General features: G+C 35.0%; 1 protein-coding gene across 6 annotated transcripts in view; it reads right to left on the bottom strand.

The window, feature by feature from the left end:
- Window positions 1-19,588, bottom strand: part of kon (chondroitin sulfate proteoglycan 4-like protein) — a 58,075-nt gene that overhangs the window by 24,398 nt on the left and 14,089 nt on the right. For 4 of the 6 annotated variants that reach the window (XM_067768668.1, XM_067768671.1, XM_067768672.1 and 1 more), the window contains exon 2: window positions 14,734-14,935. In XM_067768668.1, the coding sequence (XP_067624769.1) occupies window positions 14,734-14,815 (82 nt within the window). In that variant the 5' untranslated portion in view covers window positions 14,816-14,935. Of the gene's footprint in view, window positions 1-14,733; window positions 15,637-19,588 lie in introns of all 6 variants that reach the window. The other 2 variants (XM_067768669.1, XM_067768670.1) reach the window with 2 other exon arrangements.

The following is a 19,588-nucleotide window of genomic DNA, read 5'->3' as shown; positions in this document are numbered from 1 at the left end:
TAACTTTTTGATTTTATGGAACGATATTCCGAAGTTGGACGAAGCTGGCCGCAGTTCGGTGCAGCCAACATAGGTGAAATTATGGGAAAGTAAGTCCCATTGATACTAATCACTACTCCTGGGAATCCTCTTTTAGAGTAAAATAAAATTTTTGCTGTTTGGGTTTTAATCCACTTCGCACAGATATGCTCCTCAATAATATCTAAAACCAGTCTAACACCAAAATTATTTCCACAGCATTTTTGATAGCTGCAATCAGCTAGGAGTCTACGTGTCGCGCATAATTTTAAAATAGGGGTACAGCCTTCGCTTGAAAGCGTTTGCGGAAATGGTCCTTAATTTTGTTTAGTAATGAGCAAAAGGCTTCCTTTCAAATCTGCAAAATAACTTCATTTGAAGCTCATCATTTGTCAATTAAACATTTTCTTACTTGGTGCTAGGTAGTTCCAAGGGATTGGAATGATCACTCGAATGTTTTCCGTATTCGCGACATGTCAATCACCAACATTTTCGCCATTATAAAATAGATTTCATATCATATAATATCTTGTAATAACAAAACCACTTTTGTACCTGATGAAATTTCCGCCACAAATTGATCAGCTGTTCATTTATCTGTCAAATCATCACTTTCTGAAATAAGTTGTAATTCGTAATACCAAATAGGAGTTGAGTTGTCTGAAAGTTGAGTTGTTTTAATTACAACCCAACTAAGTTGAGTTGTATACCGTAATAGGGGCAGAAATTCCCCATGCATATTTTTCATATATGGACCCATTTTTGAATCACTTTGTGCCTGTGTAGAGATTGTTACGGAACTCGGTTTGGTTTCGGTACCATTTTGGAGATTTTTCGGCATAACTTCGGGACTACATTCGAGTTTATTTTAGGACTGTCTAAGAATAGATTGGGACTTCGATCTTTTTAAAAGTCTGGTAGCTGTACCACCAACTTGATTTTCGCAATTTTTACTTGGCGCAACTTACCTACGACATGATTTAGGCAAAGATTTTTTTGCAATTTGGGTTGTGCTCCGTTTTTAGCTCTCCTTGAAATGGGCGGGACGGCACATACATGTTTTAGCAGACTCCAAATGGCAGCTGCAAGGCAGATGAATTTATGCTTACAAGGTTTTCAATGCAGAAATACATTCGGAGGCGCAAACCCACTTAGAAATTTTGTGTCTGATTGAAAAATTTTTAAACCTAAATAAGGCATCAGCCAATATAGACCTCCTAACATCTGTTTTCGTTAAACTGATGCTAGGGAAAATAATGCTAGCAGCGGTTCTATCTAATGTTGATTATATTCCTACCGTTGGCTTTGAAAACCAGCATTCTGTGGCATCAATAAATAAAGGAATAAAGTTTGTCTTACGGGTAATAGGGATAAAACGAAGTACTTGTTTTCATTAGAGAAATAATCGGCTCAATCGAAACTGCGAAAGGCTTCAAATATTTTTGAACTAGAATAACAGCGAAAACAATGTCAGTCTAGATATTTAATATAGAATCACTCTTGGTAACAAGAACCACTTTGGACTTAGTAGGCGCCTGAAAATAAGGTACTCTATGTTCGTATTGGATACTCCAGGGAAGCAGTAGCATAGAAAAATATGATCTGCTAATGTTTCGGCTCTGAACATGAACAAAGCATAGAGTAGAGCCACAGCATAAAAAAGTGATAGTATTTCTTGGGCTCCGCTTTGAGCTACGCAATGTTTTAGGGCGGAGCAAATAGCATAATAAAACCTAAGAACGAAATGTCATTAAGAGAGTTCCGAATTTTTGGTATGGCATTGCAAATACGCAACATTAGAAACCATAGTTTAATTTTTCAGTATTGAATACCAAACCAGCAACTGTCAATACAAAACAAAATGTGGAAAAAAAATTGAAAGAAAAATGTTGCTCACGATTCGTAGCTTATATTTGCTAAAGCAATGTTTCCAAAGTCAGGTACAGAAAATTCTGAACTCCCATATCAGGTACAGGACAAGTGTGATATCTTATTTGTCAACTGCTTGGCAGGATGTTCAAGATGGCTACTTTTCTAGCGTTTTGGCAGCGTTTTGACGTGATTTTCAATATAATAGCGCATACGTCTGTCTATATTCAACGTGTGGTAGAAAGAAGCGCAGGATGGGACCACGATGGTAGCTTTAATAATCAGGTTAACGTTTCTAATTGTTATTTTAGCATACGCTCTATTATAACTATTATTATATCTGCCCTCTAGAATGGCCCAGAGTCATTGTAGTATTCGGGAGAAAAGTTATCCTAAGGATATATTCTCCTGTCAGTTATGTCTACGGCGTATATTGAAGAAATGTGGAAAAAGGAAAACTAACGTGACGGTTTTTAGTTAATTTTCACAAAAGACTTTAACGAATCGCCAAAAGCATAGGACAAACCCCTTGTAAGAATTTGTCTCAACTTTACAATTGCTTAATTACCATAAAATGAAAGTTATAAATGGACGCTTTCACTTTTTATTGCTATGTAAAATCATAGAAAATGGCATATTTGTGTAACGTGGCAATAGTCATTGCCATAAACTCATAAATGAGAGGTGTGTTACACCGGGCAGCTTTATTGGTCATAATTTGGAAGCTTATGTATGTATGTACCTAGAAATAATGTTCGTTTATCGGTTGTATATGGTGCTCATTAAATTTTATATTTTGAACTACAAATGCCAATGATTTTATATGGACATACATAAGTATAATATACAATATGCAACTAAATATGTAGATAGGTACATATATTCAAAACATAGCAATATTTTTTACTTACTTAGGTTTATTACCCATGAATCACAGCATAAAAGAAAATCAATAAATAAACAACTTAATCCATATGAAACAATCGAGATTTTCCTATTTTGGTGCTTAATTAATGAGAAAACACGGTCAGAATTATTTGGCTTAGTTCTTGACTAAAAAATTGTCAATGCCAACATCATGCATTGGGTCACAAAAGCAAAATCTTTAGCTACAAGAACTAAAAAGTTTAAAAATAGTGTCATAACTCTTAGCATATAACACTAATTAGTTGCAGCAAACAGACGGAACACGTACATATATAACTATTTATAGTCGTATAGTAAAGCTCGTGCCATAATTATAACACCACTATAACACTCTGAACTTTTAATCAACTAAGATATAGTTTTGCGATTCCAAGTCCGTTTGATTGTTTAACAACATTGAGCTTAACATTGTTCAGTCGAGTGCACATGGCAATGCCTAGGTGTAATTTAACGTCAATTGAATCATTTTGACAGACGATTTCAAATGCATTTTCTGTAAGTTTTTGAAATACCATATGATCAGGGATTTACTAAGTTTAGCTGGAAAATGTTGAGAAATTGTTTTTGTTTGACAACTGTCGTAACTTCATTTTAAAATGTCACACAATGTGAAAAACTGACTGACATTGTCCATGATTTGAAATAAATGAAGGCAAAGTTTTAGGCTCTGAAGCTATACAGTAAGTATATGATATATTGAAAATACTTTGTATATTTCAGGAGAACGGAGTTAATTTATAACACAACTTATTTTACTTGATTAGGCTTTTGCGTTTGGACATAAGCGGTCCATTTTACCGACCAATTTAACCTAACCCAGCTTATAATTTGAACGATAGCTGCTCCATAATCTTCTTACTTCCCCTCCCTCTACTTTAAGTATTATATCTCTCTTTCTTGCCCCTCTCGCTTTCCACTCTCTAACACTTCTTTAGAAACAATATAAAATTTTTAGTGGTGGTATAATTATGACAGCTACTGTATATAAGTATGTCTAAAATGCGCACATATTAATATACCTAGTACGAACTAGTATGTACGTAGTGTATACAAATGTATTGTTACAGGCCTTTGTCTTTCATAGCACGATCGCCAAAAACTACGAGAGACAATAAGCTTTCAGCGGGAGTCATTGGTGCCGTATGTCGTATCGCTGTAGTCGTATCCCTAACGTAATTAGCTGTTTATCGTTACGACGGTAAACCAAAAACCAATTGGTTGGCTACGATATGGTTACGACCTTAGCGGCACCAATAATCGATTGGTTTGATTCTCATAAGGTTGGTCGAATCAGCTGTAAAAAGGTTACAGATACGGTTACCGATAAAGTACCAATGTCTCCAGCTTTAAGCTGAAAGTATGTTATGTGTATGTTCTACTATACACCTAGATAATCTAATTAGGCCCGTCCCGGGATATGTAATACACAAAGGTCAATAAAGATAAGTATCCATTTTCTACACTGTCTTATAGCTTTTTCTTTTCTAGAAATAATTGCATCTTCATATTACACTATCAAATTCTATCTTTTGAACTAGGTCATCTAGCGCTCTGCAATTCTCATTCAAAGGGGAAATATTTTGTGAAAGGATCACACAAACTTACAACTGAGCAGAGTAGAACTAGCAGGGTGACATTAATTTCAGAAAACGCCAACAGAGTTCAGGGTAATTGATTGCATTATGGTTAAATGAATCGATTTTTTGTCAGTCAATTCAGGGAGAAGAAACTGTTGGTCTCAAGTTAACAATATTCTGTAAAAATTACAGATTATAGTTCAATCTAACTGTTTTTTTTATTTTGTTGAAAGAACTTATTTCATTGGACATTTCAACAGCGAAAACTGTCAATATTATGACCATAGTTCCGCAGAAATCTCTGCCATATCAACAGCCTTGACTGTTTTTCTAATGTTTACGAAAATCATTGTTTCAGAGTTTTCATAAGCATTTTAAGGGTAACAGGATTCATTGTCAAGTTAACAGCTTACGTATGATTAAATATTTTTCGTTGATTTGACTGTTGTAACGGTCAATTCAGAATCAACAATTTGAGCGCAGTTGATTCAATAGGTATTTGCGATGGATACAAATTTACATAAATTTCGGTTGATTTCACCAGCTTTTCTCTTTCAGTATATTCAAAGCCTAGGTTATTTTTAATATTCCTAGTTATACTTCTTGCTGGAATGTAGTAAAACTCTTCAATATCTTTGTTTATGTACATATGAGAAACATAAAAAACAAACCAAACGTTTCTTGTTCACTTTGACCTACCAACCGCAATCGACGAAATGACTGAGTGTTTACATTTTTTTCGGTTATCAAAGCACTATTTCATTTACAATAATATTTGTAATATATTCTCCAAAGCCTTGAAACAGTGCATACTATGCCTATAGACAAAATGCAAGAAATATGTATGCACGTAGAGCGAAATGATTACAGGGCTGCCATATGCACAGCTTAAAACATGTGTGCATTACTTATCAGCCCATATATATACCTTCAGAACATTCGTGTATCATGAAAGACTCATATGAATGTCACCTATGATCAAATTTACAATCTTGGTCGGACACGTAGACATATTCCCGCCACCGAAAGTACAAGCTTTATACTCCTATCAAAAATGCAGGTACTACAAGGCGTTGACTTTGAGGACTGCTTTGAAGTCGATTCTCAAAGGATTTATTAGCTACTTAGCCGTAACATTATATTCCCGACTAAAATCCATATAGACAGGAATAACTGCTATGAGAGTTGGTGGTAGAACTAAATTGCTGTAAGCTGTTAACGTCTGTACAGCGATAGTACAGGCAAATAACCTAGTAGGTTTAACGTGGTCATCATATCAAATAATTCATTAAAAACTTTGGCGAAGTAATCACCTCAGGTCGCAGGTACCTTATTTAATATATAAACAGCATTTTAAAGGTGTAAGATCCGAGGTACCTGTGCGATGATGCTGAATGCATCTTCTTCAAATGTTCCCGGTGGAGCCATAATAGACAAATTTTCTAGCAAAGAGTTGACCAAATCACAGAGAACTAAAAAGAAATAATGAAAAGGAAAATAATAACGCCTGGACGACTATGACATATACTGGAAAAGCAACATATAAATTGGCAAACTTCTTTAAAAAGTACAACATTAACACATCGTTAAAAACATCGAACAATCTAGGGCGAAAACTAAGAACTAACACTAACTTAGAGGATCCGTTTAGCAACCACGGCGTATACAAGCTTACCTGCTGATGCCAACATACTTACATAAGACCAACAGGACGAAAAATAGGAACGAGGTTCAGAGAACACATTAGAGATTGCAACAAAAGAACACGGAATCCCAACATTATACCAGAGTCTAACTTCGCGAATCACATGGACGAAAATGATTGTTCGCCAGCAAACATCAATAAAACAGTTACGGGTCGTCACATACAAGCAAAAGGCCGACGTCTCAACGTACTCGAAAACATAGAAATCTACAAACAGAAAACATTGGACGGTAGAATAATAAACGAACAGATAACACACAATTTCTGACGCAATATTCGAGCCTTTAAAACTTGTTTGCAAGAAACAAAGTAATCACACAGGTACAACAGACAAACACACCACAACAAATAAACACAAAACGATTAACGCACCAAACAACAAACCCACAGAAAAGGTCTAACGACTAAAATTACGGACTTTTACCTGCCTCAGCCAGTCACGCAAATCGATCAGCATCAATTTTGAACATACCTGCTCATGTACCTAGGAACTATAAATGCAGGACAAACGACAACAACAGATCAGAACGAAAATCGACACTGATGATGGCACAACGGCGAAACCGGTTTGACAATGGTTGAGGGAAAATCGTTCCAATATCACTTATCTACCCTGTCGAAAAATCAACTAAACAAAATAAGTCAAATCACAGTTAATAATATCGAAGCTAAGACAAACAATTCAGAAACTACGTACAAACCACACTTAAAGAAAAAACAATACAAAGAAGCCCTTAAAATGAGAAGTATGTATGTCACGCCACCTTGAAGCGATGTAAAAGTGGTCACAGAGTAGGTAACAGTTGCAAAAGAGGCAAGTATTTAAGTTCACGGGCACACGGTTGCTGCGAAAGCAACAATTATGGTGCATTGGATATTTTCATCAGAAGATATAGCACATATTACTTTGGCAACATTGCACCGCACACCTACACCCACAAAAATAGTGCTATGCATTAAGGCCGCCAATGTCACACGAAACAGCGCGCCGATAAGACATGACATCTTGCACATTAAATACATCAACACCAGCTATTGGCTGGTGACAAAAGTGCCCCACCACATAGACTGAGATGACAACAACTTAAACAATTGGTGAGTTGAATGCTTTAGGAATGAGAGACATTAAATATTTTTTTTTATGAAATGCGTACGCAACTTGAATGTTTGCTTAGCAAAACAATAAATTCAATTTACATAAGTGACTTGGCTTCGTACAACAGAGTTGCAGATATGTAGAGTGGATTCAAGCAACCGAAGATAGACAAATCTTGTTTAGGCGCACTTTTAAAGATTATTTGTTTTGAGTGCAATTGTCATACTTTCTGAATGGCTAGAGGTCTGGAGAACTAGCTGCCTGCCTTCAAGCACACCAATTTAGCTTGAAAACAATAAATACACTTAAATCTACTGAAAATGTTACTGTCACATAAGAAGTTGCAACAAATTGTTGGTTTTTGCCATAGAAGTCTGGTGTCTGACGGCAATTGCTAAGTGAAGATCGACGTTGTGGGTGCATTTGATAAATCTGGCAACCGATTCTGCAGAATGAATGGTATTTGTACTCAATTTATTTAGATAACTACAAATGAGCCCTATTATGAAAATAAAGGTACGGTTACAAACTTAAAGCTGGCCAAACCAGGTTCAGAATTTAAATTATAAGGGTCTTCAGAACTAGGCTCCACGCTTCCAGATAAAAAAAAATTAAAAACCTTGTGGTCCGTCTTTAGGTTTTATAGAGATGTGTTTTAAATAACCAAATAGGCTTGTTTACATTCACGAAGTCGACTACAAAATGACATCTGTTAAATTATTTGTATACATTCTTATCATTTGGTCTATAAGCATTGTCTTATTTATACTAATTCTATATGTTTTTAATCCTAATTGTGTGGAATAATTATAGGTGCGCTCTCAAGAGCTTAGTAACATTGGGTTTATATCAGTGCTTTTATCAGTAGTAGCTAGCTGATGAAGAAGAGAAATTCAGAAACATGTTCTAGTAGCCATCGCCGTTTGTAAACTTTGTAATTTTCTCTAATATCAATAACAAAAACAATTGTATGAAGCAATATGAGCATGCCTCGCTAATTAAATACAATTGCACAAGTTACACAAAGGACATTACACGAGACTGCAATTCTGTTCCAATTTTAGATTTGCATGTTTAAACTTCTTGTATTGTTTTAAAACAATTTTAAAACTTTTGACTCGTTTCTCGGTTCAGTTTGAAATTTGAACGGAATAAAACTATAAAACTTTGTAGAAAATTGAGAGGTTTCTTTTATGTATCAGTAGACAGAAAGAGGGAGACAGAGATAGTGATAGAAATGTCCGTTTTTGTTTTTTTTTTTAATTTACAAATAAACCAAAGGCTTAGAAGGGCAGCATTTATCAGGCTTGACAGTATTTTTTCAATCAAGTTATCTTCTTTTTATTTTAAGAAAATGAAAAAGTTGGTTGTTTTAGAGATTTTTGCATAAAAAAAACATCGATTCGAAATTTTTCGATGTATGTTTGTTTTTCTGACATTCTTGATTGATGATTTGCGATGATGAGAATGGCTCACATTTGTAGCTGTAACCGAAGAAATTCTTGGTTCGCTGGATCTAATCATCCTTGGTTTGCCGAGGAAAATAGTATCCAATAATTCAGTCCTACAGATCCCTGAGGCTTATTAGCTCTCTATAGAGTATCGTATTCACTAAGCATTTTACTTTTATTATCAAGCGCAACGCAGATGGGATTGGAAAACAATACACAACAATTATCATTCGAGGGCGGAAAAAACGATAGAGCAACTAGTGGGTCAGAACGAAAATCGACACTGATGATGGCACAACGGCGAAACCGGTTTGACAATGGTTGAGGGAAATCATAAAACTATAAAACTTTGAAGAAAATTGAGAGGTTTCTTTTATGTATCAGTAGACAGAAAGAGGGAGACAGAGATAGTGATAGAAATGTCCGTTTTTTTTTTTTTTTTTAATTTACAAATAAACCAAAGGCTTAGAAGGGCAGCATTTATCAGGCTTGACAGTATTTTTTCAATCAAGTTATCTTCTTTTTATTTTAAGAAAATGAAAAAGTTGGTTGTTTTAAAGATTTTTGCATAAAAAAAACATCGATTCGAAATTTTTCGATGTATGTTTGTTTTTCTGACATTCTTGATTTATGATTTGCGATGATGAGAATGGCTCACATTTGTAGCTGTAACCGAAGAAATTCTTGGTTCGCTGGATCTAATCATCCTTGGTTTGCCGAGGAAAATAGTATCCAATAATTCAGTCCTACAGATCTCTGAGGCTTATTAGCTCTCTATAGAGTATCGTATTCACTAAGCATTTTACTTTTATTATCAAGCGCAACGCAGATGGGATTGGAAAACAATACACAACAATTATCATTCGAGGGCGGAAAAAACGATAGAGCAACTAGTGGGTCATTTCGAAAAAAAAAAATCATAAAAGAGCTTGTAAGAGCACATTATTATTATCTTTTATCTTTGCTGCTTAGATCAATATTTGTTCTATAAAATCGGCGTATTAGCCGACATTCCTCAACAGAAAATGTTTCCAAATCTTCTTTATTTAAGACTAGCAAGTACTTCGTTACGCCGAAAAAAGTAAATCTATAGAGTTTTTGCTATTTGGGTATAGTTTAAAAGAAGAGATCCACATACATATGTCGTGTATTTTTGCTACTACGAAGGTACATATGTCATATATTTTTGCTACTCTGGCGTATGAAATGCAAACACTTTTAAATTCGTTAGCGTTATAAACAATTTATTAATGAACAACTTTGAAAGAAAACAAAACGCAAAAAGATAACAACTCAAATAACATTAGGTACTTAAGTAAATCGATTGTTGAGCCTAATATCACTCTATTTCAAAACGCTTTTCAAAACCGCCCCACCTCAAAGCTCTTTTCAAAAACACCCTACATCAGAATTTTTTTGGAAAACGCGGCGTTCTTCAATCAAATTTTGCGGTAGGGCATTTTTGAGTCAAATTCTCAGGTAGGACGTTTTTGAAAAGAATTTTGTGTAGGGCGCTATTCCACTCAGCAGTAGAAATTGGATGGTAGAACGTAAAAAATTAATACATAAAATAAGGTAAATTTTTTTCATTAATTAAAAACTTCCGGGAATATAACATTCTTTGTTTTATTATCATTTCCAGGAATGAGAAAACTTTGGTTCTGTGGGGAACCAGTTCTTGAAATAGCGACATACAGTTGACCGTGAGAAAACACTTCACTACGAGGGTCTACGCCAACTAAATGTTTGTCCTTGCGACTTATTAATTGTAATTGTATTAGTCCAAGTGTAATAGGCGGTTACTTCGGAGTAAAGCAAAGTCTTTGCAAAATTGTCAACGGAACAAAGGGGAAAAAATGCTGTCAAAGAGGTTTTTAGTGGTTCCTGCAGTACCATAAACCCTTTGTCTATTTTCTAAGTGAACAGATAGATGTAAAGTCGTTGGATATTGCCCATGGAGTGAAAATCCCAGTAATCTCCAAATATCTTCTGATGTGCTTAAATATGTTCCTTTTAAAAAATTTGCACTTCGTCCTTATTATCTTGAACGGAAAATGTCGCTGCGTCGCTACTTTTGTTGACATACTTACAAATATATTTTATTGCTTGCACTGAATGACAGTACTCTACATTTATGTGAGCGGAGAAACATCTGGAAAGAACGGGGTAATATGGAACGATTCATCGGTTGTCGACGTTGTCCCAATAGAAAGTATATGGGTATAGCCACCGTCAGCTGAAGACCTTCGTCTATATTTTGGATAACCATCTTCCCCGGTCTGCGTATGCTGCTAGAGCTCGCGTGGGTATCATTTTGAGCATCGTCCATTCAACATGCAGGGCGATGATAAATTATGGACAGTGGATCATATTTTTAGTAATTATATCATACAACATCGGATCTTCGTCTTTATTTGGAATTTCCGCTGATATAATGCGAGCCATGTCAGCGGGAAGAATTTTATCTATTAGACAAATTAAAATACATATGTTAGCAGTATCCCTAAGAGGTATATAACTATTTGCACGCAAGGTCTTTTGGTGTGCTTTTATAAAATTCAACCTTTTGGTCATCATATTAGCACCCATGTCCACACAGTATCAGTTAAAGAGATATTCATATCTGTGAAGCGCATTAAAGCTATTTTCTCTAATCATAATTTTATATGCATAAAATTGCATACATGAAACTGTTTTTTGTGGGTTAGGTGCCCCACTCCTTGGAGAAGTTTGCGGTATATTTATGCTGTAACCGTCCTCACCATTTAAAAATATGACAGGGTATTGCAAGGGGTCATATGAAGGACGAATGTCTGACACACGATGGAGAGTGTTATCGTGGGACTGTAGCACAATATCGCGGGGACCAGCATTTTCGTCAGCTATCAATACTGCGACCTTGCCTGTAGTCGGGGCATTATATCGACCACGGTGTTCATTAACAGAGCGTTTGTCGGCATGGTTTACAACCCCATAGTTATTCGAATTAGATGGCTTACGCTCCATAGAAGTCATAAAACATCGAATATACACATTATTTTCAAGCAGAATTTCTTGAATTAATTTCAAAATATCTCTTTGAAGAGTTGGTGCAGCATTTTGGCGCTACGAAAGCTGCTCCTCTTGGGAAGAAAAATATATTTGTAAACATTTTGGAATCATGTTGGGCGGTGGTAATAAACTACCAATAATATGGTACACTTGTCCATGTATTTCTTTCTAGGCAATGTTTTGCAGCATACAATCATAAATACAATAAAATTTGAAAAAGGCATGTATACGTTTCTTGATTTGCGAGCGCTAGTTTCCATATGTATGTACAATGCAAAAAACTCGAGCGAAATGACGCACTCTCTTTGGCTGTGAGTATATATATCTTCACAAACACAAAGTTGTTTTTGTTGGCCCCTGTAGCTTGGGTTTGGCCATCGAAAAGTTTTATGCTTGCATTATTTAGGGGTTTTTATCAACTTTATCCTAAAAATAAAGGGCTTTAGTTTGTGAAAATGGAAAAAATAAAAAAATAAAAAAAAAATTCATAAAACTCGGTATGGTACTTCTTGAGATTATCCGTTACAAACATTGCCCATATAAGCATTTTATATAATTAGTATAGATATAGATACCATGTACAAATATAGGTCAGCATATAGGTAAGTGCGTTATGCAAAAGCATAGTTAATCTCATAAATATGAGATAACTATATTTAGGTTGAACTGGCCGGTCCATGTTTACACGCACTTAAAATATTTCCTTTAAATTTCCAAGATTATTTCTTTATTGCTTTTATATGTATTTAGTAAGGAGTAACTCTTCGCATGTTTATTTACTTTATGGTTCTGAATCTGGCATTTTGAAGTGTTGCATGCAGCCGTGCATACCACACTCGTCTGTAATCCACTTAGATGTAGCAGTAAGTATATGTGGGTTATTTGACTTATATCCAAATCAGTACTTGAAATTAGTAGCATGTATTGAGTAAAAGTTGCGAAATCTCGACAACTGTTGTGAAAAATCACAATCAGTGATGATTTGAGATTCATAGGTTTGAAATGCTCTTTTTAAAGATATCACAACAACTTGTGATAAATAAGTACGACGATTAAACTGACATAAATCTTACATTAAGAAATCTCGTTCGCGACTTTTAGAATCCCAATGCAGCTTTTTGTATGTTTGCCCTTTAAGCTACGCAAAAGCTGGCGCGGACGTTATTTCGACGAGATAACGATCCAGCTCAAAGCTGGGAATGATGGGCCCATTTAAAAGACGGCACACATGGCATATTTCTATCGCAATATTGTCTCAGTGTTTTTCGATCGGGGGAAAGTCAGATGGAACTTTTGCTCAATATTCACGTCTTCGGAATTGCTAAAAAACTAGGAAAGACAATTGCTTGATGAAGTCCCTCCCCATAAGCAAATTTGGGAGCATAGCGGTGGACGCTACGAAGTGATTCGGCTCAACTATCTAATCAACAAAAATATGGGGAGACCCGGAACGATATCCACACTCAGTAAGTATATTTCGTTTTCAGATTCATAATTCATTTCATAATTCTTGCAGACAAGGAAAGCAGTTTTTCCGGGAGTGCGCGTTGCTCTGGCTAGACTTCACTCTGGATACTATAACAGCTTATACTCTAACCTATGCAGAATCATCCCGGCATGGATATCCTTCATACGATGGTTTCCCACTTACATAAATATTACGTGAAACCAATTCTTCTAAAATCAATTTCCGCATATTCCGAACCTGTTGAAATGGAATTTTTCCCGTACTCCCGTTAGAGGATGTCGATGGAAATTCGGGAGCGGATGAACCGAAGCAATGTTAAAACAGCAACAAATCCGAATATCTGATGATATATGACTATATGACTACCTCCAACCTGGTGTTAATCGGATGCAGAGTGGGAGAGTTATAAGTCACACTGCGCTGAAGTTTGAGCCATATGTATTTGAATTAATTGATCAAAGATTGCGATTATTTTAGAACAACCTAGGACCGAACAACCTAAGATCGCGTTCAAAAGCTATGCAAAGAGGAGGAAGGGGTGGGGGCAATTGTCATTTCATAGCACTGCGATTGGTCGGAATTAATGCGACTCCATGCAGGGTATGTTCATTGGAACGTCCGTATTAAATTGTTTTCTCAATTTCAAACCGCCGGACAGCGACAAAGTATGAAAATTAGGATGGGCCAAATAAAAATGTTTATTTTTTCTTTTGGTATAAAAGGGATTGTTCTTCAGGACGTCTAAAAAGATAGCCTAAAAAGGTGCCACAAAAATTTTAGTTTTTTCTATAAAAAGCTTATGGGGATTTTTCGACTCATAATCTCTGCGGCGTTTCTATAACTTTTACAATTGTCAACTGCTTGGGGACATTGAAAGCTTTTTTGTTAGAAGAGTTCAATCGAAATCAAAAATAAAACTAAATTTTGCAACAAATTTTGTTATATGCAAATTTCATTTCCAGTATTTTCCCTTGTGCACATCTACCGAATGTTATTCGATTTTCACAAAATTTCGTATTTTGTGTATTTAGTTGTAAAAAAAATTGGTCTGCTCGGCGGTTCGAAATCGGCCTTTTTTTTAAATACGGGCCGGTCTAATGCACATATTTTAAAAAGTAAAAAAACGACAGGTTTAATGAAATTTTATTGAAAATCCTCCTAGATGTAAAAAATTTGCAGATAATAACATAAAAAAGTTTCAAATCATCCCTAAAATTTTGTATCGCCACAGTTTTGGAAATCGTAAAGTTCAGTACATTTTGAGTTTTCGAAAGCCAAGCACATACAACATTTACTTGTAGGCTCATTTAAGCAATTAATACAAATTGCCTGTTCAATTAACAATCACCCTCAGAAATATCTGCTGCCGTCTTACGTAGCACTCAACGCACTTCTTCTTTAAAAAATAAATAACTTTATCTAAAAGTAGTATAACAAAGAAATTGCTTCTTCAAGGGATTAAAATATACAAGTACATATATAGACATAAAAGAATTAACGCTGAAAGATATATTAATCAAGATATAGTATCTAAACACATATGTAGATGTGTATGTATATCGTATACGCACCTTTCATAGCGCTCACGTTGTGGCAAAGAAAATGTGTTGCAAGCAACGTGCAACACAAAAAAATCCAATGCAGCTGCAACATTTCGTATTATGGTCGATCCGTTTGTGTGTGTGATGCAGAAAGAAAATTTGACTTTATCGCTTCTCTATTTAAAGTTGAATGTGTATTTATTTTTAACTTTAACAATTTGTCCTTCCCCAACTAAAATGAAATTATTTCACATTATTACACGAACTCCAAAGACAGATGTAATCGAAAGGGGAGGAGTGCACTGTTGCACACACTTTGGAAAAAATAAAAACGTGTCATCAATTGATTTTCGATCATTATTGTTGCACTCATTGCTACCACTCTTTCACAATTTATATATGAATTCTTTTTTATTTATTTATTTATTTTTTTTTTTCACTTTTTGATATGAAATTTTTAGATTTGCGGGTGTTGTTGTGGACGTATGCGCTGGAGTTTTATTGCTTCAAATAATTGTTCGTGTACAATAACCGTTTAGATACTGCACACGAATACTGTCGTTAGATTATTATTTAAAATTGATTTTTATTTTTTGCTGTTGCTAGTAACTGATTTCCTTGTAAATGCTTTACTTTGCCCATCATTGATGGCACACATCTGTTGCATGTCAGAACAGATCGACATGTTTTCGAGACCCAGCACTCATACTCAGCAGCGCTGTTATTGTTTTTTTTTTTTACTTATTTTTCTGAATGTTTATTCATCATATATGTATGCATGTATATATGTATATGTACTTATATGTATGTAAATTTATGAATACAAGTAATCGTACATGAAAAAATGTTGCATTGCCTTCACATATAACAAAGTAGATCGCACTCCCTCAACAATGAGTAATTATTTGTTGGCAGCTATGTATTTCTTTATGTCTGTTTATGAGATTTTAACCCAGAAAAATTAGTATTGTGATTTTTGAAAAATGCGTTTTTTGTAAATATCACTCACTAGCGATGACATGCATGCTATTTAAAAATATTGTTTGTCCTTCCGTGTACTCAAGGCATTTAGTTATTGGGCTATGTTTTTCTCAGAACTTTTCCGCGAATACCTATATGTATAATAATTGTATATGTATTTATGTATTTATGTATAAAAATTTGTTATGTATTTTTTTTTGGCTCAATTATTCGTAACATATCAAGAGCATCAATTTAGAAATTATCAGGGTTTGGATTAACAGGAACAGTTATATATGTACATTTTTTGTATGCTTCACCAAAACTTCAAATATAAAAAAAAGGTATATGTGTATGTATTTCTTTAAGCCTCCTAAATAGTCGGTGTTTTTTCTGCTAGCCGAATTGTAGCCCTTTAAAGTATGCTTCTCGCTCGACTAAACTACCAAAAGCGACTAGGGGAAAACGACGACAGAGCTTAAAACAAACATTGATAGAAATCAAAGTTTTTGAAGGCCAAAGTAATCAGACATCAATATTTTTGTATACCATATTTACAGTCGCTGCTGAGGTCTGCCTTAAGAAAAAGAATAAAAAAAAACAACGAAGGCTAAGTTCGGGTGTAACCGAACATTACATACTCAGCTGAGAGCTTTGGAGAAAAGGGAGGGAAAATCACCAAGTAGGAAAATGAACCTAGGGTAACCCTGGAATGTGTTTGTATGACATGGGTATCAAATGAAATGTGTTAATGAGTACTTTAAAAAGAGTGGGCCTTATTTCTATAGGTGTAGTACGCCTTTTCGAGATATCGCCATAAAGGTGGACCGGGGGTGACTCTAGAATGTATTTGTACGATATCGGTATCCAACTAAAGGTACTAATGAGGGTTTTATAAGGGAGTGGCCCTTAGTTGTATATATGAAGGCGTTTTCGAGATATCGACCAAAATGTGGACCAGGGTGATCCAGAACCTCATCGGTCGGGTACTGCTAATTTATTTATATATGTAATACCACGAACAATATTCCTGGCTTTTGGTTACGCCCTGCAGAACTTTTTCATTTTCTTCTACTTAACACGGTAGGTGTCACACCCATTTTACAAAAATTTTTTTCTAAAGTTATATTTTGCGTCAATAAACCTATCCAATTATCATGTTTCATCCCTTTTTCATATTTGGTGTAGAATTATATCATTGTTTTCATTTTTCGTAATTTTCGATGTCGAAAAAGTGTGCGTGTTTATAGTCCGATTTCGTTCATTTTAAATAGCGGACTGGGACGAGTGCCCAGGAGCCTACATACCAAATTTCATCAAGATACCTCAAAATTTACTCAAGTTATCGTGTTTACGGACAGAGGACGGACCGACAGACGGACATGGCTAGATGAATTTCTTTTTTCTCCCAGATCATTTTGATATATAGAAGTATATATCTATCTCGATTAGTTTATGCCGTTACGGATTAGCGTTATGCAAACCCAATTAGTATACTCTGTGAGCTTTGCTCAGCTGAGTATAAAAAGAAATACAATACTCGATGTTAAAAAATGCAGATATCGGCACCATAAACTCAATACTCTATACATTGATGCCACGAATATGCCAATTTCACCTTCGCTATTATTCGGTTAGTTTAAAGATTGTTCCGAGTTGTTTCGGGATCATCCCTGGGCTATGTTTGGGAAAAATTTTAAACTATTACGAGCTAATTTCGGAACTATTTTTTAGTGTCTATCAATTCTGCAAAATTTCCGGATTGTTTCTGTGTTATTTACAGGATATTTTCGGGGTGATTTCTGGCTTATTTCGAAATTGGGTTTAGAATCATTTCTTGACAGCTACTGTATAATTTCAGTACAATATATTTCGAAATCATTTAGTTTTTTCCCTTCTATCGAGCTTCCGAAACATTTAACAACTATTTCGGTAAATTTTACGGTACTCTAAATTACGTAATTCTAGTTAAACTTGTATAAGTAAATTACAATAGCTTTTGAGACTTATACGAAATTGTTTACAGGATAAATTTTTGTATGTGTAAAACACAGAAATTGCAATATTTTCGTATCCGAACTTAACTATATACATTCTTTTATTGATTTTTCAAGGCAGAGTTTTTGGGCTTTCAGAGCGAAGACCTTTAAAAACAAGTTATTGCAAATTGGTAAGTGAAATTTTAAACTCCGATTAAAATCATACACATAAAACAAGTGCTGAAAGAAGTGCAAAAACGGGGTAACTACCCTGTTCAGAAATCAAGTTAGAGGAAGTAAAAAAATTGTTCGAGTTAAATGAGTCAAACTTTGTCAAAATTGTGTCGGACTGCACACCAAACATGGCTTGAGTTCAGTGTTGCTAGAACTTCTTCAGAAAAGAGGATAGGTGGACAAAAATAAACAGCTAAAAAAAGCTAAGTAAATATATGTAAGGCTAAGAAAGAAATCTAAAAGTTTAAGGCAACCAACTTTCCTTGCGTTTTTTTAATTTTTTATAAAAGACATAACAAAATAAAAAACTAAAATTAATTTTTACTCCAATTTCATAAAAAATAAAAACATAACTTACAGATGCTATCTGCGTTTTAACTTAAAAGGGAGGCATGATAAATAAAACCCCACTATAGTCTATAAGTTCTCATATTATTTTTGAGAAAACTGTTTTTTTATTTGCAAAAAAAAAACTATTTTCAATAAAGAAATCTTCTTTTTGCTCTTTCAAAGAACCCACGAAAAATGTAAATTCCACATTTTAGACTGTATGAGGCCCCCTTTTTCAAGTTTTTGGTATGCGTTTTACAGCGACTCCAAACGTTATATGAGAAATAACATCTGGTAAATAAATATTTGAAAAAAATATTTTTATGACACTTTGTGTGCTGGCCGAACCACTGCCGATGAGTGACTGTTTAAATAAAATTTTGAAATTGGTTATTATGAATATGAATGCAGGAATTTGAAGTCAGATGGTGTCTTATGATAAGTCCAGGCAATTTTATATGGTATACTAATCCTAATTCAACCGCTTATATAAGCCATATAATCTATTCTTATTTATTGTTAACATGTTATATAAGCCTGATTTTGGGTGGGTTATAAGCCTTATATAAAAGGTCCTAATACAGAAAGTAAATAAATAAAAAATAAATGTAAGCCGCGATAACCTCCGAGGAGATTTAAAGCCGAGCTCCTTTTCCAATTTGCCTCGTGCTCCTCTTATTTTTTCCTACAAATTGGAAGAATGGGACCAACTTGTTTCATGCCGACTCCGAACGGCATCTGCGGGGCAGATGAGTATTCACTGAGAGCTTTTCATGTCAGAAATACACTCGGAGTGTTTGCCAAATCACTGGCGAGGGGGGCGACCCTGTTCAACTTTTCCAATTGAATAAACTTGTTTCTAAATTTTTTATGATCCTTTGCCCGGGGCGTGAACCTAGGATCTTTGGTGTAGTAAGCGGTGCACTCTACCATCACATCACGACGGTCACCAATACAGAAAGTAGCATCTTTTAATAAGGCCTATTTTATGTAAATAAGCCTTATTTTCTTTGCTCCATAAGCCTAATAATAAATTTGTTAAATTCTGCCATATGGCTTAACATAATTATATCGTCTTAGTTAATATTGGCTATAAGCCTTACACATAACGGTATCTCTCAAATAAATCGTATGCCTGCTCGTGTGAATGCAATTTGCAACGGGTCGAGGCCGTCGTTTAGGGCAGCATTGCATATCTCTTTTGTGTACATGCGGACTTAGAAAACTAATTAAATAATTCTGAAATCAAAAACTCAATTTCACTCCGAAACAGTTTCGAAGCAGATGAAACAGCCAATCGAATCGAGTGGCAGTTGATGTTACTTTAATAAAGTTACCGAGCCTCGATTTCTGCCAACCATAATGCAAGCATCATCTGATCC

This window comes from Eurosta solidaginis, chromosome 2 (assembly GCF_040869045.1).
Source record: "Eurosta solidaginis isolate ZX-2024a chromosome 2, ASM4086904v1, whole genome shotgun sequence".
NCBI classification, from domain to species: domain Eukaryota; kingdom Metazoa; phylum Arthropoda; class Insecta; order Diptera; family Tephritidae; genus Eurosta; species Eurosta solidaginis.
Note: the sequence above shows the minus strand (reverse complement) of the source record. Positions and strands in the feature narration are given on the sequence as shown.